At 37.5% G+C, this 26,921-nt stretch overlaps 1 protein-coding gene across 4 annotated transcripts in view; it reads right to left on the bottom strand.

Annotated features, from left to right (window-relative positions):
• The window catches only part of LOC111190424 (NACHT, LRR and PYD domains-containing protein 12-like), a 238,610-nt gene that overhangs the window by 4,221 nt on the left and 207,468 nt on the right, over window positions 1-26,921 (bottom strand). For 3 of the 4 annotated variants that reach the window (XM_049468955.1, XM_049468959.1, XM_049468960.1), the window contains exons 3-5: window positions 5,007-5,072; window positions 1,378-3,133; window positions 378-551 (exon numbers count right to left, since the gene is read on the bottom strand). In XM_049468955.1, the coding sequence (XP_049324912.1) occupies window positions 378-551; window positions 1,378-3,133; window positions 5,007-5,072 (1,996 nt within the window). Of the gene's footprint in view, window positions 1-377; window positions 552-1,377; window positions 3,134-5,006; window positions 5,073-7,105; window positions 7,277-9,041; window positions 9,103-9,538; window positions 9,650-26,921 lie in introns of those variants that run through there. The other variant, XM_049468962.1, reaches the window with a different exon arrangement.

The raw sequence follows: 26,921 nt of genomic DNA, 5'->3' as shown, positions 1-26,921 counted from the left end.
AACCTAACCTTTTAATCTAACTCTAAACCCAATGCTAAAATGTTAAGATTAGAGTTTGGGTAAGAGTTGGATGTTGACATTCAATAGAGAATCATTTACCTTCACCTTTCAGTTTAGTTGCATTTATTAGACATGCCGTTGAATGTTAGTTGAATGTCAGTTGAGCATCATCAAATGGACCATCCAAATAAAGTGTTACCATTATGTTTCTAAAAGATTCTCATTATTGTGTACATAAGTGAAAAAATACTTAGTATCCAACAAAAAGATCACTTTTAAATGGTTGGTGTAAACTGACCTCCTAAAAGCTTAATTAGGTCTGTTTGCTGTGAATACACATATCTTCACATTTATTATTTTAAAAAGAACCAACTGACCTGAGAGTCTGCAGTTTACAGTGTGAACTCTTCAGTCCAGCAGAGAGCAGCTCCACTCCTGAATCCTGCAGGTTATTGTTACTGAGGTCCAGTTCTATCAGGGAGGAGTTTTCCAGTTTAAGCACTGATTTCAGACTTTCACATGACCTTACTCCAAGATTACATGAAGCTAGTCTGCAAGACAAGGAGCAACTGATTTTATAACAAGCTCAGTGGGAAAGGTCTGCTTGAAACAGAATTACATTGTGAAATAGTGTTCTTCTGAAGACTAGTCTTTATTTATATAATTATCTTCTTAAATCAACGATAATCTGCTTCTGTAAGCAATTATTAATAGTTTATCATATTTAATACAGTAACTCTAAGTTAATTCAATATTTATTTAATAGAAATATAAGAGAAATAAGATTTACAACTATAAAGTCATATTAATTCATTAATTAAGGATAGAGTACTAATATGTTGTTGGATTTTATATTGTTTTTTGCTTACACTTACACTTACAGTCCTGACTTTGACTTTATTTACTGATCAGTAACTTTGATAGTAAAAAATAACTTATTTGTAACTGTACTCATTAGCATATGAGCTCAACACATTAGTCATCTTCTTGGCAAATTTCCAATTAGTCAATTTAATTATCAGTGCAAATGTTTATACTATTGCAACTATTACTACCACTACCTTTGAATATTATTTATTGTATTTGTAGGATAGTGTGCCTAGTCTAATAAGATTTTAAAACTTAAAACAATCATGTATCCCTTGAAAATGTATCCCTTGTCAGCGAGATCCCTCTGGGGATACTCTGTATATCCTTTAATAGAGGTATGTCAGATTCAATATAATTTTTATTACACTTTGTATATCTGCTGTTGTGAATTTTTATGCTCTAAAATTGTTTAGTTAATTTTATTTTAAAAATGTTTAAATATAATGATATGTAGAGAGATCATACTTAATAATATAATAATATCTATTAACAAAAAATAGTACTTACAGAGCTCGCTGCGTGTTTTTCACCACAGGCAGTAATCTCCTCAGTCCTTCTTCTGACGCTCTGTATTTCTTCAGTTCAAACTTCTCTTGAGTCTCCTCTGACATCATCAGCACAAAGATCAGAGCTGACCACTGTGGGGATGAGAGTTCCTGTTTTGAGAGAGTTCCTGAGTTCAGGAAGTTCTGGATTTCAGCTGTGAGTGAGTTGTCCTTCAGTTCACTCAGGCAGTGGAGGAGATTCAGGCTTCTTTCAGAGTGCATTTCCTCTTTTAGTTTCTCCTTAATGTAGATAGCTGTGTTGCTAACGCTCTCTGCTTTAATCTTCAGGTTTGGCAGAAGTTCGGTCAGAACCTTCTGACTGTCCTCCACAGAGAGGCCGAGGAGGAAGCGGAGGAAAAGGTCCAGGTGTCCATTTTCACTCTGCAAAGCTCTGTCCACTGCACTCTTATGGAGATCTGTTATCTTCTTATTAATCCACAAAAGTTTGTTGAGAACTTTCTTTTTGAAAACATTCTTCTTCTTATTGCAGTGGGAGTGATGCACATATACAGCCGCAAGGCTTTCCTGAACACTCAGATGCACAAAGCTGAAAATGTTCCTCTCAGAAATTCCCCTCTGCTGGCTGAAAATCTGTGTACACATTCCAGAGAACACTGTACCATCAGTAACATCAATCCCACATTCCTTAAGATTATCCTCATAGAAGTTCAGCTCTCCACTCTCAAGATTACTCAAGGCCAGTTCACCAAGCTTCAGAATGATGCGCTCAGGGTCAGTCTTCTGACTGTATTTCTCCTTCATCAGGTTTTTCTGCTGCAGTAGGAAGCTCATGTACATTTCTGTCAGGGTTGTGGGGATGTTCTTCTCACTCTCTTTATCCATCAGTGGCTGAAGCACAGTGGCAGAGATCCAGCAGAAGACTGGGATTTGACACATGATGTGGAGACTCTTTAACTTCTTTATGTGTGAACTTATTTTCTCTGCTACATCCTCTGTTTTGCAGTATTTGGTGAAGTACTCCTCCTTCTGTTCATCATTAAATCCTCGTACTTCTGTCACCAGATTGATGTATTTCTGGGGAATCAGATGCGCTGCTGCTGGTCGACAAGTTACCCAGACTAGAGAAAAGGAAAGCAAATTTCTGTTGATGAGATTTGTGATCAGTGAGCCCACTGTACTCGTCTTATTCACATCTTTTACTTCCTCTCCATCTTTAAACTCCAGTGGGTAACGATACTCATCCAGCCCATCAAAAATAAACAGCACTTTACCATCTTCTTCTGGAAGAGACTTCAGTGCAGGCTTTGAGGAGAAAAAGCAGTTATTCAGTAGTTCAATCAAACTAAACTTCTCTTTCTTCAGATTAAGTTCACGGAAGGGCAGAGGGAAAATGTACTGAATGTCCTGGTTCTCCTTTCCTTCTGCCCAGTCCAGTATGAATTTGTTGACTGACACAGTTTTCCCGACTCCTGCAATTCCCATTGTCATCACTTTTCTGTTCCGTCTACCTGTACCCGGCTGGACTTTAAAAATGTCACTGCATTTTATACACTCTTCCTCACTGCCAGCTTTATTGGGAGACATCTCTATTTGCATCACTTCATGCTCATTAATGACTCCTCCACTTTTATTCTGCACTATAACGAGATCAGTGTAGATATCTTCCAGGAACTTCTGATGACCTGCCTGTGAGCTCTCAATTACACGCTCATAGTTCAATTTCAGAGTGTCCTTCAACTTGATGCAGTGTTGTTCACCTTTTGACAGAGAAGAGAAAGTGCTTTTAATCAGTTTTTATTTTACATTAGTAAACAAACAATTTGAAGAAAATAAATTGAAATGTAAAAAACACTGATGTCAGTATCAATTGTTTCTCAATAACATCTCAACTAAAAGACAATGTTCTGAAATACTTTATAATACTGTAAGTCTTCAAAATTATGAGCACCCTTGAGCACCTGTATTTACACATTTTGTAATGTAAAGCTCATTTAAAGCTATTCAAACATAAAAACAATTCTTATGCACACTGTTTAATTATTAATCTGTTTATCATGACAGGATAAAAAACTTTAAACCTGTAATGTAGCCTGTGCAACAAATATAATACCTTAAAGCAGAATGTTTTACAATTGCAGACGAATATAAGTATAAATCAAAATAATCATTTGGTATATGCAGTCTCTTTGTGCCACATTGTTCAACAGTTCCTAATAAATTACCACCAGGGGCATGCTATCTTGTCAAAGCATGCTCACATAGTGTCGAGTTATAGGTAAAGATTTGATTTATTATTTGAATGATTATTTACATTTTGTAATACACAACAAATACAAACACACACATAATAACAATAAACTTAGATTGTATAATGCAGCAGAGGAAAACAGAATTACCATGAGAAATATTTCGGCTGAATATTTTCAATTGCCGTACATTTAGTGCCTTCAGATGTGAAAGAGTATCAGACTTCCGTCTTTGAAATAGACTTTAAGAGTATTTTCAACATGTTATACTGTACGTTTGGCACAATTTTTTTTTTAACAACAGTGTTCTGAGCCAGAGGAGAAAATACGTGTTTTTTTCCTCCATCTTCTCCCTCAGTTTCACTTTCACTATCCACCTAGCTTGTTATCTGTGGAAACTGCCAGCAATTGTTGATATGAGATTGCTTTACTGTTCACTCAAAAATGAAAAATATACAACAAAATTCCAATATTAATATTATACTAGAACACAGAGTTACAGAACTACCAGCAGTAAAAAAAGTTCAGTAAAGTGAGCTAGGGTTTGGCATATTAGCCTAAAAACACAATACCAGCCAAGCAGTAGTGGTCACCAGCACATTATCTACACCTTTTACCAGGCAGCTACATAGCTCAAATTTTTATCAGCAGAAATTCTGCCAACAATCTCAAATGAAACGTCTTATAACTAAGAAGTCTCACCTCCATCTGCTCGTCCCATTGCCTGATCAGATTAAAGAGTAAAGAGTAAAGATTTGGGCTAAACACACACTCATATGCAAATCATCTGAATTCAATTTCCAAGCCTCATAAATTATGGTTTGTACTAATATTTGAAAACATGGGCCCCTCTCAACAATTTTCTAAATGAATTAAACAATGAAAGAAAGTAACTTATGCCCAAATGGCAGTGGAAGTTCTATAAAGCTGCCTTCACATTTCACAATTTTAGGCCCAATTTGTTTTAGGAAATTGGGTAAATTGTTTTGTGGACAGATAAAGACAAACTAAAACTTTTATTCCACAACCAGCTAAAAAATCGAAATAAAAATTAAAATACAACCTGGAATGATACAGGCTGAGATTTTTGCAAAACGCCCAAACATTGATTTTATAATGTAAATGCATATTTTTGTATTTTTATGTTATGAAAAAGAGATTAAGGTTTAATACAATCAAAATTATATTATTAAAATGTGGCTAATCTTTTGCATGTAACGGTAATTCACAAACTGCATTACACCCCAAATGCAAAGTGAAAGTGTATATCACTATAGAGACTCAGTATATTGGGAAGACCACAGTGTTAATTGCTAATGTTTCATGGTCATTGGTAATATTCATGTATTAACACAGAATAACAGCGATTATTTAATGAGTTTACCTGCAGTCAGTGTAGTAGAAGAGGCTGCTGAACTCTCACTCATTACCTGTCCTCCACCTGCTCCACCTGAGAGAGAGCACAGCAGTACAGAATAAGAAACAATATCAGATAATTCAATCACAAAAACACTGAACTGAGCTCTATTCTTTATTACTAAAATAGAAACAGGACAACCTACTCTACTCGCTCTCAGACTCCGGCTGCTGATGGAGAAGCAGCATGACCTACTGTACTCTCTCTCTCTCAGACTCTGGCTGCTGATGGAGAAGCAGCATGACCTACTGTACTCTCTCTCTCTCAGACTCCGGCTGCTGATGGAGAAGCAGCATGACCTACTGTACTCTCTCTCTCTCAGACTCCGGCTGCTGATGTAGAAACAGCATTAGGTACTGTACTCTCTCTCTCTCTCTCAGACTCTGGCTGCTGATGGAGAAGCAGCATGACCTACTGTACTCTCTCTCTCTCTCAGACTCCGGCTGCTGATGTAGAAACAGCATTAGGTACTGTGCTGTCTCTCTCTCTCAGACTCTGGCTGCTGATGGAGAAACAGCATTAGGTACTGTGCTCTCTCTCTCAGACTCTGGCTGCTGATGTAGAAACAGCATTAGGTACTGTACTCTCTCTCTTAGACTCCGGCTGCTGATGTAGAAACAGCATTAGGTACTGTGCTCTCTCTCTCTCAGACTCTGGCTGCTGATGTAGAAACAGCATTAGGTACTGTGCTCTCTCTCTCTCAGACTCCGGCTGCTGATGTAGAAACAGCATTAGGTACTGTGCTCTCTCTCTCTCAGACTCTGGCTGCTGATGTAGAAACAGCATTAGGTACTGTGCTCTCTCTCTCTCAGACTCTGGCTGCTGATGGAGAAACAGCATTAGGTACTGTGCTCTCTCTCTCTCTCTCTCTCAGACTCTGGCTGCTGATGTAGAAACAGCATTAGGTACTGTGCTCTCTCTCTCTCTCTCTCTCTCTCTCAGACTCTGGCTGCTGATGTAGAAACAGCATTAGGTACTGTGCTCTCTCTCTCTCTCTCTCTCTCTCTCTCTCTCTCTCAGACTCTGGCTGCTGATGTAGAAACAGCATGACCTACTGTACTCTCTCTCTCTCTCTCTCTCTCAGACTCTGGCTGCTGATGTAGAAACAGCATTAGGTACTGTGCTCTCTCTCTCTCTCTCTCTCTCTCTCTCAGACTCTGGCTGCTGATGTAGAAACAGCATTAGGTACTGTGCTCTCTCTCTCTCTCAGACTCTGGCTGCTGATGGAGAAGCTGCATGTCTTAGATTAATAATGCATATTAATTTGTCCCTCAGGCCATAAGACTGTTCAACTCCTCTCAGCACAGCAAACTGAAGACTCTGTGACACTTTTTCATTCTGGCAACTCTGGCCACACCATGGACACACCCCCATCTATGGTCACACTCTCAGACTTGCTGATGCCTATAACACTATTTTTATAGTTCTACCCTATTTTGCACTAGTAGTTCATTCATCTACTGTTTACATATCTTTTGCACTGCTGAATTTAAATAATTATATAACTCTATTTCCACTTTGTGTATGGCTGACATCAGTTATCCTCACTTTATGCACATCAACTGGTGTTCACTGTCTATTGTGTTCAACTGCACTACCTCCATTCGACATTACACACACACACACTAAAGACTGACTTTAAAGAGAAAAGGGTGTTAAATCTAATATAGTTTAAACTTTCTTTAACACACTTTCATTTTTGTGTTACTGAATGGAACCAGTTCATCAGTGTTACTCAGTTTATCTAGCAGTGGTTTTAATGTAATGGCTGATAGGTGTATGTGTGTGGTCTTGTATTAATAAAGTCTTGGTATTACTCTGAAATGAGTAAAGTTAAGAGTTAAATTAGTTCTGTCTCTCTGCAGTAGTGCACGTGTTTAAGGGTTCATATGCTTTGCATCTTTATGATAATTCTATTTTTTTTATCACACAGATCTTAATAAAACTGTGACCTCAGTGTGATAAAATTATACAGAAACAAAAAATGGCATTTGTGTACAATCAGTGTCTGATAAAGACAGTTAAGTTTTTTTTTTATCTTTTCTTCTTTTTTATTTTTCATTTACCTTCATGCTGAGATTCAGCTACAGAGTGAATATGAACTGGTCCATGAAACACATTTCCATGTAGAACAGGTGCAATGACATTCCCTCCAGTCTGAGCTGTGGGCTTCTGGACCAGTTCACTGGGAGCTGTGGGGTTCTGGGTTGTGGTGGTCTGGACAGGACTGGTTTGATCTGTGTTCACATGAAAGCAAAAGTCTGAGTTTCAAGTGTATCAAAATTCTCACAGTCAAAAATCAGAATCAACCAAAGGTGGAGTAGTAGCCAAAGGCAGAACTTATGTAAAAGTACTATTACTTCAAAATAATCTTTATTTAAGTAAAAGTAAAACTGCTCATTTGAATTATCACCTCAGTAAAAGTAAGAAAATATTGATTAACAAAACGATTCAAGTAGTGAGTTTCTTTTCTTTCCCAAAGAGATTTATATGATGTATTTGCTGGCTACTAGTTATCAAAACGATGAGTCGATATATATATCAGTAAGATTATTTTGTTAAATAACTGAATAATTGTCAGTCCTGACTTTGTCAGTCTGCCTATTCAGGACAATTGTTCCCCCCAAAGACTCCATTTCCCAGCAATCTCAGTTCATGGACTACAATGACTCAGCTGAACACGTGACTCTGCAGCGTTCAGCCTTTCTCACATTCTGATTACACATTTCCCACACCTGTTTACACCTGTATAAATAGCCCTCTGTTCCCTTTGTTCCTCGCTGAGTATTAACTAGTTTTCTAGCACTGTTATGACGCGTTTTCCTGACTTTCTTGAATTCTTGTTATCGACCTTTTTTGCTCTTAGTTTTCTCTCTTGCCTAGCCCTCTGGTTTTGTTGTGGATTTTTGTTACCGACCTTGTTTCCTCCTCTGACTACTATCTTGCCTTTCCCTGTTTAACCTGCATGTTTTACCGTGTACTGACTACTTTCTAGTATGATGCTTTGGATCTGTGTTTATAATAAACCTGTGTTTTCTAATCAGCACTTGTCTCTCGTGGTTCCTGGCCCTGCTAACAACAATAAGCTGTAATTAGTCTAACATAGTTAATTCAATAATGTTATACTGTTAATCTGCAGCTTTATTACTATAAATACTGCTGTCGTTCTGAAATTACAGATGGACAGAATTTTTTGTATCAAATTTCCTGCAGTGTTCAGTGAACCAGGGGGTGGGGCTGTAAACCCATGACTGTTTAAAACCCTGTGACCTTTAGCACTGTGTGTTGTTGACCTCTCCAGAGAGTAGATTTAGTGCAGGGTGTAGGGAGTGATGTGGGACGGATCTGTAAACTCTGATGTGTGAAGAGCACTTATAACTATGCGTTATAACAAGAGGACGATGTAAACGTGAGGAAAACTAGGTGTCTTTTCTCTAAACATTGCATTCGGGTTCGGGGCTCATTAAAAATCGTTCAGCCCAGGACAGATGTTGCTCCTGGTGAACGGACTTGTACACGGTCCTGAAGGAAGCTTTCAGAGATGTGTTTGAATTAAGCAACAGAAAATGTGCATTGAATTAAAAATGACTCATTACTTATAGTTGTAATGTGTAACGTGAGGAACAAAGGTGAATATAATGGAGTAAAAGATTTCTGACATCACAAATGTACTCAAGTAAAAGTGTTAAAAATATAATGTAATTAAGTAAACGTAGCGTGTTACTACCCACCTACCAATCAATTATTCTCTGTCAGCAAATTTCTTTAAAAACACTTTTCTTTACATGTTTTAGACAAAATGTGTGAGAGTGGACCTGGAAGATGTGCTAGAGAAAACTTAAATCATGTTACCTTATGATTTCCAATATTTGTTCATTAGTATTTCTTTATTTTATCTAAATATAAGAAACTATTTAAGACATTAGTTAAAAAAATGCATGATCACAAGAAAGAAAGAAAGAGAAATGAAAGAAAATGGGGGAGGAGCATCTGCTACATCACCTTTTTGATCTGGATCGTCCTCCAACACTTGTGGATCACCTTCCATCCTGTAGGACTGCTCCTGTAGAAGGAGAGTAGATTCAGGTTTAGTGGAGGATTTCTGGTAAAGATGTAGAAGTTCCTGGATTTCTGAAGGAGGACAGAACCCATGTTTTAATGTTATTAGTAACATCTACAAAACACCAACCGCTCCTTCTTTAAGAAGCTTTACTGGATCAGTGATGGTCAGGAGTGAAGTGGGAGTTTGAGGAGAATTAGGTCAAACAAACAACATAAAGAAACAAAAAGAAATCAGACAACACAGTACTTTACATTACATTTTAATAAAATAATTCTCCAGTTTAGGATAATATTTACTGTACATATTTAAACTGTAGCAGTGGAGTGTTAAAAGTAAAGATCAGAAAGTTCATATTAAAAGACATTGTTCATGTATCCTGTAGAATCCAGAGAGAAAGAGTAAAAATAAAGAGTGTAATTAAATGAAATGATCTTACCTGCTGTGAGCAGAGCTGTATCAGTCCATGAGCTTTTAGTCCTCAGCTTCTAAACTCCTGTACTTTTAGATCTGGAACAGAGGATAGAATTTAGCTTTTAGATCATTCTGACCATAAACTTTCCATATAAAACTTCTTCAGCTTTTAAAGATAAGCTTCAGTGCAGACCCGGACTCCAATACCCAGAATGCACCACATTAAGACATCACCCATTCAGTCCCTCATATGACACATCACATGACACCTCCCCGACCACAATCACCTGAATACTGACTTGAATATTGACCTGTTTCACACACTATACATACCCCTGCACTTCACACACATACATTATGATATTTATATATAATTTATTTGAAAACTGTGTCCAGCCCATAGAGTATTCTTTTTCTTTTATTTGTGCTACTTAGAATTTATTTGGTGCATCAAATACATTTAAACATAATTTGCAAAGAGAACTTCTCTAAACCTTAATCATTTTTTAAATATAACATATATAAAGTTAGCAAAATACACAGAGAGACATGTTTATTAATTAAAATGCTCTTTTATGGATAATTGTAAAACTTACAGAGCTAAAAACTACTAGATGAAACCAACTCATCACACACACCAAACCTCGATTACTAGTTAGTAAGAGTCATAACTCAACATTACAAAAGTAAATACAACAATATGTCAGAACTGCAGCACGGAGGATGCGAAACCAAAACTCAAAACAAGATACAAGAACAGACTACTAGAATTACCACTGAAAAAACCAACACTACAGAAAACAAGACCACACAACCTAACACTAAAACACAGGGGCTTTAAATACACAAATGGAGAACAGGAAACAGCTGAGACTGCTGATGAGGGGGCGGAGCTAAAACTGAACATGCAGAGACATGGGGGGTCATGTGCTCTGACAACAAACAAAGGAGAGGAAAACATGGAAGATGACAAAGGGACAGGACAAGGACATGACACAATAACTGCAGCAGAAAGCTTCAGAGAGAGACAGCAATGCATGCTGGGATAGAAATCTGCCCACTGCTGTTTATAAGATTTTAATAAACTTTTATATATGATCAAGTATATATGCCAAACCTTTGTATGAATTCCACATATATTACAATATGAAAATAAATCCTAAAACTTATTTATAATATATGTACCTATACACATTTTTATACGTATTTTTGTCATAAACGTATAATTACACATATCCAGAATATGTTGTTATAACAAATATGTATTTTTTAAAATAGAAATAGAGATAAACAGAGTTAAACCAGGGGTCCTCAAACTTTTGCAGAAAACTAAAGATAAATGAATGAACCAATGAATGAATGAATGTTCAGTGTTCTGTGTTCTGGTAGTTATTGTTAGACCAGTGCCGCCCCCTGGTGGCCACATTTCAGATTTGCTGCATTTTTATCAGGGAAGAACTGATGAGTGGAGCATCAGTAAAGTTTCACAATGTTCTCTTCATCCAGACTCATTCCCACAATGCAGTTTTCCCTCAGATGCTGTGAAAGAATTTTATTCAATCAAATAGAGTTATTAATGTTAGTCTAATTTTATTGATATGATTAAAGTTCTATATTCCAATACAACATCAGTTATTTTAGCAACAGTTTCTCCTTTGCTCTTTGCTTCATCTCTAGAACTTCTGGCACAAGCTGTCCATCAATCAACACTGATTTTCCCCACAGTAATTAACAATACAGCTCATTTTATATCTCTTTCTGCAGACCATATTCGATTGTTCATTGATAAATTAATCATATTTGAACACTTTTTGATCATTTTATGCTTTTCTCTGGTTATAAGGTTATAAGATGAACTGAAATAAATTCAGATTTCTTCCTCTTAGTTATGACCCTAGTACTAAAAGCTTTCTAGCATCGTCCCTGTTGTTAATTTCATTAAGTATCCTGGTATATTTTCCCCTCTAAATGATATAGTGACCAAAATTTAAATGGAATTTTATCTTAAATTGTCTCATTTTTACACCAGCACTATTTGATCTGGTAAAAATGGACTCTTTGTTTCTGCGCTTGCTGTGGTTTTGGCAGGTAGAGAGATAGATAGATACTTTATTGATCCTGAAGAGAATTTATCAGCCAGTAGCAGCTACACAAAACAACACAGTAGAGCAAACAACCAGAACAGAACAAGAAAACACAGTAAGAAATATAAGACTGTGCTAACTGAGGCTTGAAAAATAATCTATTTCTTATAAGATATAAATAAAACAATGCTGTATCATCAAGATAAGTATCTAGCATGGTCAAAGAATAAATACAATAATATATAAATACAAACAAAACAAAACTATAGGTGTGAAAACAGTAACTGCACTCGTATTTGGATCAAAACAATCAAACCTAGACCCACAAAAGGAGGTGGATCTTGGTTTGGTTTCGGTTCTGTTCACGGTAAGAATGTAATCTCAATGTGAACTGACTATTAAATATACCCCTAAGGTTTGAGCTAAACAGCTTACTAATTACCCAGATAATTAATACAGTTAGTAAATAATGCCAGCTCTGCTGCCCCTCCATGTTAATCTGTTTTACAGTGAACATGGTATACGTAGCATTCCCTGCTCACTGCCAGTGCAGTCCAGACAGCTCTGACCAATCAGAGAAGACATTGTACTTGTTTGGTTTGTTGGGGACCATTTTTGTGCTTTTAGGTTTGTGCCTGTGTGAAAACAAACCAAATCTATGGGGAAAACAACCAAAATAAATGAACTGATTCGGACCTGAGAAACAGACTACAGGTGTGAAAACACACTAATTGGTTTAATTTCTCTAATTCCCTAATTCAAAATCTCTCTTCCCCCACCAGTTGTTATCTGAGACGAGCTTAAATCCAAGTTCTTTTTCTACATTTGGAAAGTTATCCACTACACAGTGTAGTAAAATAAAGGAGGTCTCTTTTTCCATCATTTAAATTATATACCCAAGCTTTTGTCCTTCATCCACTGGCAGTGTGGCTCAATCCAAGCCTTCGCACATCATGGTTCACCATTGAAGAGGCTATAATTTCAGACCAATAATATCATATTTAATATCCACAAGTTTAAATATCCATTGAGAGATTCTCTCTACAACAAACTGTCTCTTGTAGAATGTCGTTTTTCTGTTAATTCAATCCCCCCTTTTTCCCATTACACTGATAATATCATCCTCTCCTCACTCCTTTATCCTCTTCTTCTTTCACTCTTATCCTCCCCTTTACCCCAGTGAGAGTTTAACCCTAAATGTTCTATTCAGTCAGAGCGAGAGAAGGAACGATTCTGAACTCCTGAACCTGACAGACTGGTTATGATAGACTGAGCTGTTCTCATACGTTTCTGTAAATAAACTCAACTCAACTCTGAACATCCAGATTCCTGATCAAATATACAGACTCTGATTTACAGGATCTTCTTTCTGATCATTTCTGCAGTCTGACTTTTATATCTTCTAAAACTCTGATCCACCAGATGGTGTTCTGGAGATGTAGATATAGATTTATTTAACTCTATATGCACTTGATGATCTCTCCCCTCTGTGATTTATGTTTTCTAGGAGAATCAGGGATTTTTATGTGTTATTTCTGGTTCTGTCCATCACTCTCAGTGTTCTGGAGACAGTTTAATTCTGATAGATCAACACTGAGAGAGAAAAGATTACGGATAACTCCAGATCTATACCTTTAAACAACATTTCAAACCTTGATTTATCATCATAGCAGTGAAATCTACTACTGTCTGCTTTTACAGCTGCAGAACTCATACTGGATAATCGATGGAGGAATGAGGAATGAGGAATGAGGAATGAGGAATGAGGAACGGTCTGTATTTTCCTTTTGTTCAGAAAGAGAAAACCAGTTGAAGCACATTTTACTCCCATCAGAACAAAAACACATCAATCACCATAGAGAGCAACGTCCAATCAGATTCAGCTGTAGCTCATTATCATACAGAGATTAAAAACAGTTTAAGAGGAAGCCAGTATGATGTACAGTCTGTTAGACTATAAGGTAGAGTAGAGATTAGCACACTGCTAGCTCATTTAAATGTTTTAAATGTTGATATTAATGCGTTTGTGATTTGACCTTCTTTTCTGGGTCAGGCTCGATAACATAACATCAGTTCAGTATAATAAAGTGAACTTATTCACAATCTAATCAATCCTGGATTCTGAAACCTTGATCATGAAAATCATGCTTGTTCATGTGATAATTAAGAATCTCACTGGAGATAATGAGATATTTCAGCTAAAATATCACAGAAAATATTAGCTTGTATTTAGCAATATTCTCATTTAGAAAATCTTGTAAATCAGAGGATTCAGTGATGTTCAGGAGAAAAACACAACATCTGAACACAGAACAGAACCTATAGGGTTCTGACCATATTTTAGATTTTTGAAAACCCCGTTCATTTCTGAAAACTGATGTTAGATCCAGAGTCTAAATATGAGCAAACTGTAGAAAACAGAATAACGCAGGACTTCAGTGTCCAATTATTATAATACTGCTTTCAGCTTCACCTTAGAAACTCATAAATACGACTTTCTAGCTCATAAATACCACGTGAATCACGTTCAGATGCTTTTCCCCATTTACTTCTGTCTTTCTGTTTTCAGATCCTCTGTCTGATGATGACGAGGGTGGTGAACATTGATCATGATGTTCAGTAGTTTACTCCACTGATGTGAAGACGTTCCAGTTTCCCGCTCTCCCTCTTTTTAACACTGCTTATCAAAAACACTACAGCACAAAAGAGAATGCTGCTCCCACAGTTTCTGACAGATCTCCAATAACCCCACCCTCCTACATCTTCATATTTCAGGAGAAATCTCATTTAGTTCTATTTCTACATTTATTGCTGACAAAGTGCATTCATACCACTTCAGAAAAAATGTTTATTAATCAATTATTATTATAAACGTCCAAAAACATCCAAGAACCCTAATTAGTGAATTTATCTATTGAACACCCATTGCTGACATTTCAGCTATAGACTCCATAAGCAAAATATTCCAATATGTATTTACACAAATATAACTAACTGTAATTACACTGTTTATTACACTGTAACAGAAACAGTGTAAGATGCTGTTACTCTACATGTATTTTCTGAACCACAGACAAAATCACATTTAACTTGTTTTACTGAGATAAGAAGAATCTAATCCTACATTTAATTACAGGAAATGGTCATTTGACCCCAGTATAGAAGAGTATGTGTTGAGTGATTTATGTGTCTTTCTCTGTAAGGCTATAAATGATGGTGAAAACATATTTCCACTGTGATCAATAAAGACTATCTATTAATCTATACTGAGCTCTATGACCTCATAGTGAAGACCGTACATAATAAGACATAAGTATATAAAGTATAGATTTAGTACAGATTTTATAGATAAAGTAGAGATTTCTACTATTTTATGTTTCAGTAAGTCAGACAGAAGAAAGGTTAAGTGTATCAGAATTATTTAAAAAATCAGGATTTACAGAAAAAAAGTTATTTTGGAATAATAAACACTCACTTATGTCTTAATCCAACACTGTAGTGTTATACTGTACTGTACACTCTTTTATTCATACACACACTTTAACACACTTTAAATGTTTGTTCTTTTCACTAGAAAGATAAAAAGCTGCTGGATTACATTTCTGTCTCATAACTTAAATGTTTGTTCTTTTCTCTGGAAGGATAAAAACCTGCTGCAGCACGTTTTAGTCTCATTTAATCATCATTACTGTGGTTAAAGTACTGAACCCCATAGCAGCAGTGTGAGCTGTTGTTGTAGAAAATCGAGAAAAAGGAGAAACTCATTAAACGTTAAATGTTTTAACCATCGCTGTCAATGTTAACGTGCTAAAGCATGCGATTAATCTGTAACATATATTTTTTTATGTAAAATTAATGATTGTACCAAGCTTAGCGCCAGTTTCCTCCTTAATTTCCTCTTTATAACAGAGGCTGGTGATGAACAGCATCAGTGGTTTTATTTAGCAACGCAAACACAGCATCACTACTGTCGAGTTCACAGGTTAAAAACTATTTATTTATGTAGAAATATGAATTAAATCTCTCTCACACGCACAGCTGCTCCTGTTTCCTGCTAAAGCTCTTCATTAAACACTTACTCAGCACATTAAAATATACTCATTTAAAAAGACTAAACCCCCAATCTACAGCATCATTACTGTCTCCTTCCCAAAACTACAGAGAAATAGCAGCATTTAAAGAGAAATCCAGAGTGAAATGGACTTGGGGGGAAGTAGTGAAACATGATAACCAGTATGAACTTTTGTTAAACAGCCCAACTCCATTCTCCCCCAGCATTCTGAAATACAGCACTTTTAGCTGAAGCTCCCAACAGACTTACAGTGCTAACAACTACCATCTACCTTCAGAGCAGAGTAATGTAGAGAAATCACACTCATATCATATTATTATGTGATAAAGACAGTTCACCTCATCACCATAACCCCGGGGACATTAGTGAGTGGGAGTGTAGTTGTGTTTACTGACCTCCTGTTCCTGTCTTTAATAAAGCTGTAGAGCCCAAATGGATCCAGTTAAGAGGCTGTTTTATCCCACCGGGAGGATCCACTGATGGGGAGGGAAAGGGGATCACTCTTCTCAGGGGAACCTGTAGAATAGAAATGAAATAGATATGTATAAATTATAGAACATGACCAATCATATAATAATACTTACTGCTAATAACTGTTTGAAGTAATCTACTTTAATCAGTAATACAGAACTGGGGTTGTTTTGGGATAATTTACCCCTCCATAAAGAATTTAGTCTCCTGGGGGCGGGGCTTCTGCTCTATATGCCCTGGGTTTTTACCCAGCAGGGGTTCTCCCCCCCCCCCCCAGTCTATATCATACCATCAGGCTGATGTTCTAGCTGCTGGTAGTAAGAGTGGGAGAATTGGGTTGAGTTAAGGGTAGAGGCTTGTAGACGTTTCTACACATTTTCTCCAGAGTGAAGAGTCTGAAACTGGTGTTAAAGAAAAAGTATTTGCCCCCCACAGATTTCTTTTGGTTTTGCTTTTATGTCATAAAATTATTTTTTAACTTTAATATCAGACAAACCTGAGTAAATATAAAAAGCACTTTCTGAATGATAATTTTATTTACTAAAAGAAAAAAAACTATCCAAACCAATCTAGCCCTGTGTAAAAAAGAATTTTCCCCTAAATCTAATAACTAGGTTTTTCCACGGCAACAACTGCAATCAAGCTTTACTGATAACTGATAACGAGTCTTTCTCATCACTGTGGAGGAATTTAGTTCCATTCTTCTTTACAAAACTGTTTTAATCATGATAAGATCATCCACAGCATCTCAATCAGACTTTAACTAGATCCTCCAAACCTGCATTTAGATTATTAATCCATTCAGAAGTGAACTTGTTGTTCTGTGTGCTTTGGGTCATTATCCTGCTGCAGAACCCAAGTTACTCCTGAGCTTTAGGTCACTAAGCCACTGCATTAATTCAGATGAACGATGATTGGTTAAAAGAACTGGAAGGAAGAAAATTAGTGGGAGCAGTTCTTTTAGATCTAAGTGCTGCGTTTGATGTGTTGAATCACGATTTGCTATTAAAAAAACTAGCCTGTTATGGGATAAATCCAACTGTAATAGCATGGTTTAAAAGTTATCTTTCGGATAGGAGTCAGAGGGTTTACTACAATGGAAGTTTGTCTGAGAGTAAAAATGTAAATCTGGGAGTACCACAAGGAAGATGTCTTGGGCCATTATTATTTTCGATATACATAAATGACTTGCCTTTAGTATTGAATTTTTGTTATGTGCATTTAACTGTGACGTGTGATTTATATTTATGTGTGAGATGTTAGCTGGACCTCAGGAAGAATAGCTGCTGTAGCAATAGCAGCTAATGAGGATCCAAATAAAACAATAAAACAACAATAAATAAAACTAAGGTACAGATGGCCGGATATTCTCCTTCAGGATTTTCTGGTAAACCAGTACTGGAATCAACAGAGGAACTGAAGCTTTTAAACTCTATATTTGCACTAATGTTTATACGGGTTCTGATTCTACTGGTTCTGTCATTCCCTCTTTAATCTCCCATCATATCTAACTGGTACACTCTCACTTTTATATTGCTCTATTGTCTTTTGTCTCTTGTCTCATATACTGTATGTCTATATGACCTTGTTTAGTGTTTATTTCATTCTTATATCATTTATAATTTGATTTAGTTGAATTTTAGTAAACTATCACTTTATGTTTTTTGGCTGTTACTTTGGGTAGGAGAGTAACAGAAGTATAATACTCTGGATTTCCTGTACATGTACTGTATTAACAATAAAACTAAAGCTACTTGACTACATGTGATGTGCATGTTCTCTAATTGTGTGTATTTCCGATACTCTGTAAGGACTGGGAGAAATCATTTTACAGGTTCCAACACTTTCATTACTGTATTTGAGTATTGTTGCTCTAGTGATGTGTAGTTAAAGGATTCATCAAAATTTCAGACACTGAAACATTTCAGCCAAAACTAAAAGTTTTCCACCTAAACCCATAAAGCACTTCCTTCTTTTAATGTGAAATGTAAATAAAGAGATTGATAAAAAAATCGAGCAAATTAAAAGCTAAACACAGCTTCCTCTAAAACAGCTGCCTCGTTTTTCACAGGGATTCTTTTACAACATGAAAAAACTCCTGAAAATCTGCTGCATTTCTGTCTAGTAAAATTCAAATGTAGGAGCTTCAACAAGATTGCAAAATTAAACTCAAAATGAAAATATTTTATAAGAATAAAACTATTTAAAGATAAATATTGATCCTACCTTTCTATTTCCCGTGTTGTAACGCAGTGTCTCTTTCTAAGAGTATGTCTGAGGTGTGATCAGATTACAGGAAGTGTCACATGAGCTGGTTAGACTGCTTTCAGATTGGTTAGTCAGATTTTAGAATGTTTTCAGGTGTGTCTCAGGTGTGTCTTCATATGATCACAAAACAACACAGCATAGTCTCCATCTAGTGGCCAGTTATCAGAGAAATCTAGATATAAATGATCTACAATGTTTTTAAAAAGTTCCTGAAAAGATCGACAGTAATGTTCCAGAAACATCCTGAAAACGTGTAACATAATAATGATTTACATCACAATATAAACCATTAACCCAGAGTAAAAACTAACAAAAACTAATATTATAACTCATATAATCTAAAATAACTTTCTTAATACCTAAATACAATAAATAAATACAATAAAATAAAAACCATGATAAAAAACTGATACTTTTAGTTTGATTTCACATTGATAAACAATATTTAATGAAAGCGTCATTAAGCCTTTTACAAACAAAACAATTAAGCATTTATTTAAATAGAATTTAATACACTGCTCGAAAAAATGAAGGGAACAGTAAAATAACACATCCTAGATCTCAATTAATAAAATGTTCCAGTTGAAAATCTTTATTTATTACATAGTGGAATGTGTTGAGAACAAAGTAACACAAAAATGAGTTAAAATGAGGCTCAGCAGTGGGTGTGGCCTCCATGTGCCTGTATGACCTCCCTACTAGGGGTGTGCCCTATCGTATCGTACGTGATAATATCACCAACATTTTTGAATATGGTGAACGATATTATACCCTGAAATATGGAGCCATATCACCCACCCCTAATTATCACATCAGGGTTCTACTTTTTTACTGTTTTTAGTAAAAGAAATAAAATCACACTGTTCTCCTTTCTAATTCTATATCTACTGGAGACAGATTATATCTGTATGGAGATATTTGGAGTGCATTATGAGGATCATGACATTCTGGATCATTGACTTCTGTTACAAATCTGGTAAAATTCTTGTGTTTTTTAATATCTCAGTTAGGGGTGTGTCATCATATATCATATCATACGCAATAATAAAACTTCATTTTTATTTTAATTCAGTGTTTTGTCATATCGTCAAGAGTATCGTTATCTTCAAAATACCATGAAATATGGTGATATTATTTTAGGATCACATCGCCCACCCCTACTCCCTACAACACCTGGGCCGCTCCTGATGAGGAAGCAGATGTTCTCCTGAAGAATCTCCTCCCAGACCTGGATTAAAGCGTCAGTAACTGCTGGACAGTCTGTGCTGCAGTGTGGAGTTGGTGGATGATGTTCCAGATGTGGGGAACGGGGGGGAACGGGGGGTCAGTCCAGAGCTTCAATGCCTTCATCATGCAGGAACTGCTGACACACTTCAGCCACATGAGGTCCTGCACTGTCCTGCATCAGGAGGAACCCAGGACCCACTGCACCAGCATACGGCACTCAGGCTACATCTGGAGAGCACATGGAGGTCTGTACTGCCCTCCAAAGAAATGCCTCCCCACACCATTACTGACCCACTGCAAACCGGTCATGCTGGAGGATGTAGCAGCAGCAGCAGCAGGACGTTCTCCACGGCGTCTCCAGACTCTCTCACGTCTGTCACGTGTGCTCAGTGTGAACCTGCTCTCATCCGTGAAGATCACAGGGCATTAATGGTGAATCTGCCCATCTTGGTGTTCTCTGGAAAATGCCGAGCGTCCTGCACGGTGTTGGGCTGTGAGCACAAGCCCCATCTGTGGACGTCGGGACCTAACTCCACCCTCATGGAGTCTGTTTCTGACAGTTTGAGCAGAAACATGGATATTAGTGTCCTGCTGGAGGTCGTTTTGCAGGACTCTTGCACTGCTCCTCCTGTTCCTCCTTGCACAAAGGAGGAGCGAACGGCCCTTCTGCTGTTGCCCTCCTACAGCCTCGTCCACGTCTCCTGATGTACTGTCCTGTCTCCTGGTGTACTGGCCTGTCTCCTGGTGTACTGTCCCGTCTCCTGGTGTACTGGTCTGTCTCCTGTTGTACTGCCTGTCTCCTGGTGTACTGGCCTGTCTCCTGGTGTACTGGTCTGTCTCCTGTTGTACTGCCTGTCTCCTGGTGTACTGGCCTGTCTCCTGGTGTACTGTCCCGTCTCCTGGTGTACTGGTCTGTCTCCTGTTGTACTGCCTGTCTCCTGGTGTACTGGCCTGTCTCCTGGTGTACTGGCCTGTCTCCTGGTGTACTGTCCCGTCTCCTGGTGTACTGGCCTGTCTCCTGATGTACTGGCCTGTCTCCTGATGTACTGGCCTGTCTCCTGGTGTACTGTCCTGTCTCCTGTTGCCTGTCTCCTGGTGTACTGGCCTGTCTCCTGGTGTACTGGCCTTTCTCCTGGTCTACTGTCCTGTCTCCTGGTCTACTGTCCTGTCTCCTGGTCTACTGTCCTGTCTCCTGGTGTACTGGCCTATCTCCTGGTGTACTGGCCTTTCTCCTGGTCTACTGGCCTGTCTCCTGGTGTACTGGCCTGTCTCCTGGTGTACTGGCCTTTCTCCTGGTCTACTGGCCTGTCTCCTGGTGTACTGGCCTTTCTCCTGGTCTACTGGCCTGTCTCCTGGTGTACTGTCCTGTCTCCTGGTGTACTGGCCTGTCTCCTGATGTACTAGCCTGTCTCCTGGTGTACTGTCCTGTCTCCTGTTGTACTGTCCTGTCTCCTGGTGTACTGCCTTGTCTCCTGGTGTACTGGCCTGTCTCCTGGTGTACTAGCCTGTCTCCTGGTGTACTGGCCTGTCTCCTGGTGTACTGGCCTTTCTCCTGGTCTACTGGCCTGTCTCCTGGTGTACTGTCCTGTCTCCTGGTGTACTGGCCTGTCTCCTGGTGTACTGGCCTTTCTCCTGGTCTACTGACCTGTCTCCTGGTGTACTGGCCTATCTCCTGGTGTACTGGCCTGTCTCCTGGTGTACTAGCCTGTCTCCTGGTGTACTGGCCTGTCTCCCGGTGTACTGGCCTGTCTCCTGGTATACTGGCCTGTCTCCTGGTGTACTGGCCTATCTCCTGGTGTACTGGCCTGTCTCCTGGTGTACTAGCCTGCCTCCTGGTGTACTGGCCTGTCTCCTGGTGTACTGGCCTTTCTCCTGGTCTACTGGCCTGTCTCCTGGTGTACTGCCTGTCTCCTGGTGTACTGGCCTGTCTCCTGGTGTACTAGCCTGTCTCCTGGTGTACTGGCCTGTCTCCTGGTGTACTGGCCTTTCTCCTGGTCTACTGGCCTGTCTCCTGGTGTACTGTCCTGTCTCCTGGTGTACTGGCCTGTCTCCTGGTGTACTGGCCTTTCTCCTGGTCTACTGGCCTGTCTCCTGGTGTACTGGCCTGTCTCCTGGTGTACTGGCCTATCTCCTGGTGTACTGGCCTGTCTCCTGGTGTACTGGCCTGTCTCCTGGTGAACTGGCCTGTCTCCTGGTATACTGGCCTGTCTCCTGGTGTACTGGCCTATCTCCTGGTGTACTGGCCTGTCTCCTGGTGTACTAGCCTGTCTCCTGGTGTACTGGCCTGTCTCCTGGTGTACTGGCCTTTCTCCTGGTCTACTGGCCTGTCTCCTGGTGTACTGCCTGTCTCCTGGTATACTGCCTGTCTCCTGGTGTACTGCCTGTCTCCTGGTGTACTGGCCTGTCTCCTGGTGTACTGGCCTGTCTCCTGGTGTACTAGCCTGTCTTCTGGTGTACTGGCCTGTCTCCTGGTGTACTGGCCTGTCTCCTGGTGTACTAGCCTGTCTCCTGGTGTACTGGCCTGTCTCCTGGTGTACTGGCCTGTCTCCTGGTGTACTAGCCTGTCTTCTGGTGTACTGGCCTGTCTCCTGCATTCACAAATGTGGCAACAAGCGAACACCACGAGGGGGCACTGTTGATTTGGAGGAATGGTGTAAGGCCAGATAGGATTCATTTGTTTGCGTTTGCACTCGTTTCTCTCCATTTCTTCGGGTCGGCGACTTTTTACTTCTGTTGTACTTTAGTACTGTTTGTACTTTAAAGCGTAAAAAACAGCCAGAATATGTTTAAATGCTAATTAAAAACATACAATGTCTAGATTTCGCTCTGTTTTCCGCTCCGAGTTCAGCTGATCTAGTGGATTGCCATTCTGTATATAAAAAAAGCTACATTATTCTGTTCAGACTTCAGTAAGTATGGTTTGTTGTGATTGTCTAGTCTAACCACACCCACTAAATTGTGTAAATACATGTGTAATGTTTGAAATATTTGTTTCTAATATAAATAAACGTCATTACATGGAACAGCAGTTAGTCAGTGGTATTATTTAATATAATAATATATAATAATAATGTCTTTACTCCATTTATTTTTAAACAGACTTCAGTTAAATGTTACCTTGTGTTTTCAGTGTAAAAGTGGTGCAGATAGTTTTAAAGTTTCTGGGTAAAAGGGTAAAAGAGGATGGTTTATTAGCATCATTACTGTACATTATATTCACTACAGCTTCATTAAAAAGAAAATTAAGTGAAGCTTTTTTGTTGTTTTTTGTTTACTATGGGGGGCGCCATAGTAAACAAAACTTGAATTCTTAAAAAAAAAAATTAATCTACACAGATTTCTCTCCTTGGTGAGTAAAGCACTTCTGTTTATTTACAGTAAGCTTAGATTTACACATCTGTGACTGAAACGGCCAATAATGCAGACTTTACAGCGCAGCTACAAACAGAGCAGCAATGGAGCTATCCGCATCACAGCAGTGCGAATATGACACATTAACGCCCCTCGTATCCTTCCTCCTGAATAAAGGATCAGATATTTATATAATCTAGATATGATTGGACTCCCTCAGTGTCTGATTTCTGCTACAAAATCAGTGTGGAATAATGAGCTAGAGAGTGAAGAGCCAGAATCACTTATTTACACTGGTACCATTATTACCTCACCCAGATACCAGACAGAATAAACCAGTTACCTAATGTTTAGTAACACTAGACAGATGGTCATAATGTTTTAGCTTAATTTTATAAGCGCATTTATATAAGATGTAGTTCATCCCAAGGACACTAGATGGAGACAGTGCACCTTTCTCTATTTTACCTAGAAGAGTTTAAACATCTCTAAAATGTCTTATTTCAGCATCATTATCACATTGTGTAAAGTTAAATTAAATATTAACATTTTTTCCTGATTAATACAAAAGGTAATATTCATACTACCAGACGTAATTATATCTACCCAATATAATTTATTATACTTCCAGAACTGAATACACAGGGTGTGTTAATAGTGCAGAATGTTTTTTTTATGTTAAAGTTTAAAATATATAATATATGCATTTTATAAATATAAGTATATAGTTGAGGTACTGATCTTACTCTGGAAAACTCTTGTTCTAATCGAAGCTCAGTCTGAACTAAGTTTTATCAGTTAAAGCACAGCTGATAGATGATATGGAAAAAGGAAAATGAAATCATTCATAATTAAATCATTAAATGTGCATTAAATGTGTTTCAGTTGATCTGATTGTGGTATAATTTGTCCTGTTTATTCTACGTTTAGTTGTGGGTCAGGTGAACTGGTAATAGTGGTACTAATAATATGGAAGAGTGCTGTACTGGAGCATATAAAAATTATTATGTATTTTATTCAAAGAGATAATAACAGTTTTAATAAGATACACCCAAAGTAGCAATAGAGATGAAGATTGTGATCACTAATAGTCTCTTTAAGAGCTCTGAAGGTGGTTGTTTTTGCGATTGATAGTAGAAAAACTTTTAAACAAGACTGGCTGACTAACTACATCTGTGGTTTTATTTATTTATGTTTGATAAATTATTTTTTTATATTATTGTTTTAAGATTTATATATAATATTTTATTATTTAAATAACAAACACCACACTAACAATGTTAACAATTCGATAACTTACTGTGGATGATGTGTTCATGTTAAATGCTGGAATCTGGGGGAAAAACACATTTACTTAATCAATAACTCATAAAGACTCATAAATCAGTTTTATCTATTATACAGCACTAAAGCATAGTTATCTTCATCAACTTGAACAATATCATAGTATTAAATATGAGTATTTTTAAGTCAATACCTGCATGCAATAGTCTGAATTATATTATATATCATATCACTATTTAATATTAAACAATATCTGCCTATTATTTCTGACCGAGAGAGTCTGGACAGAAAAGAACAATTTCATTAAAAGAAAAAGTCTTTAATGTTTGAGGTAAATATAAGGATTTTACTGTTTGGTTCTCTTTAAATGTATCAGATTCTTACTCTCGCCCAAGAACTGACTGTTTACTTGCTGCCTAATATAACTATCCACCCCTCATCAGGAGCAAAGGTAATTTATTATTGAAAGTTATTCACATCACCTAACAGTGGTTTTAATGGTTTAATGTAATATTAAACCAACACTTTCCTCCGATGTATATTGCATTTTCACAAAATATAACACGAATATTGAACTACTTAAGTAATTCAGAGCATGAGCCATTTCAGTAACAGACTTACTGTAAATTACTGTCAGTAAAATAAAACATACATATTCTTCATTTAGCTCTGAAATAGCTGAAAATATGCATTTATTCACAGAGAACTGCAGATAAATAAATGATGGGAAGGAGCCTGTCCATGAAGAGAAGCATCAATAACAGTGTTTACTGTTCACTGAAAACCAGCAGTAGAATAACAGTATTTTATTATTTAATTAGTTTAAACACTATTACATCAGAATTTACCATAAAATATAATCAGCAGGAAGGTTTAAGGAGTTTCCAGCGTAAACTCTCTGGAATCTCCGGCTGATGGAGGAGAAATATTAGTTTAAAAATCTGTTAAACTGGCTCTTAAACTGAGGTAAAATTGGAGGATAACTTACTGTACTGTACTTTACTGGGGTAAATTAATTAAAATAACAGATAGCAGTGAGAAGAACAGTGAGAATAGTGGTAATTAGTTTAATCTAAACACTTAAAACTCTTCTTATTCAGGTACAGCAGCTAATAAATGCTCTTTCTCCTCAGAAACTTCAGCAGCGTTTAGCTACAGCCAGTAATTTACCCGCTTCTGAACTTAAACTGCGCCTAAAACCAGCATTTAATTAGTCTAGATTAGTCTAAACTTCTTTAATCTCATCAACTTACCCATAAATTATTAGTGTTTCCTCCGTTTATTAAACAGTTTAAGAGAAACGGGGCTAATTCACTGCTAACTCTGTTAGCTGCTAACAGGCTAATGTGACAGGAATCTGACAGGAGAGCGTCTCGCGCCGAATCACAGCGCGCATAAAGAGCGCGTGAGGGCAGCGCTAATATAAACTACTGCTTTAAAACCACTGAAACTCACCTAAAATTACCTAAAATCACCTGAAATAACCTGAACTCACATATATAACCCAAATACTCACATAAAATCACCTGAACTCACCTGTCTCGCTGCTTCTAGAAACACCCAGGAGGAGTACTGATCTACAAACGCTGAAATAACCGAGTTATTAATGATCAAACTCGCTGATCCTTCCGCCGGGAAATGTAGTGCACTGATTTAAGTGCAATATTAAATCCAAAACCTGTAATCTGTGTGTTAGTGCCAGAATTATACCCTTTAATTATTTAACTAAAGTAAATTGGTTTACAAAATATGTTTTTATTAAATAGAAAAATAATTGATATTATTGTGGTGTCGATTAATGTTATATAAAAGAACCCAACACGAAAATTATCATATATAGCCATTAATAATGGACTTGTAATGCACTAAGACACGATTACAGGTTTTGGATTTTGTATTGCAACGAAAACAAAAATATTAAGGATTTCAGAAGAAATGATAATATTATATATTATTTAATTTCATCTTTTTGAGATGTATTTTTATTTAAAAAAAGACACGTAAAATAATGTTTAATTTATCCATATAAGCAAACTATGTCTATTAGGATTTTGTTTTGTATATTTTAAAAGATAAATAAATTAATCAATTAAGTTTAAAAATTACTACTGATACTACTCACTACTACGAATATTAGCTTTAACAACAAACATATTACTACTAATGCACTTATATTAAACATGTTTAATAATTCTTTATTAATTGAATGAATGTAATCGTTTCTGATTCTGAGAGCTGATATGCCACAGATGACTAATTGGTCCAGCGGTCTAAAGCGCTGCCACTATTAGCAGGAGGTTGCAGGTTTGAACCCCAGCTCATGCAGCTTTGCCATCAAGCTGTCGGCGCTCAGAGGGAGCACAATTGGCCCTGTGCCTTCTGGGTGGGTACAGTAGTCGCTAGTCTTCACTCTCCTGGTGTGTTGGGGCATCACTAGTGATAGGGGGAGTAATTGGCCATGTAATTTGGGGAGAAAATGCAAACATAAGAAATAAAATTATAAAAAAAAAAAAAAAATCATACACAGAAAATTCACCTGACTACCTTATCACTCATACCAAATTCTCAAACACTAGAGGTCCCAAGTCTACGTTAGCCACAGACCTCCTCACAAATCTTCTTGCTGTAGTCGAACTTCTGATTAAACTTTT

The sequence above is a fragment of the Astyanax mexicanus genome, chromosome 1 (genome assembly GCF_023375975.1).
Source record: "Astyanax mexicanus isolate ESR-SI-001 chromosome 1, AstMex3_surface, whole genome shotgun sequence".
Classification (NCBI taxonomy): domain Eukaryota; kingdom Metazoa; phylum Chordata; class Actinopteri; order Characiformes; family Acestrorhamphidae; genus Astyanax; species Astyanax mexicanus.
The sequence above is the reverse complement of the archived record's forward strand: the minus strand, read 5'-3'. Positions and strand labels throughout refer to the sequence as shown.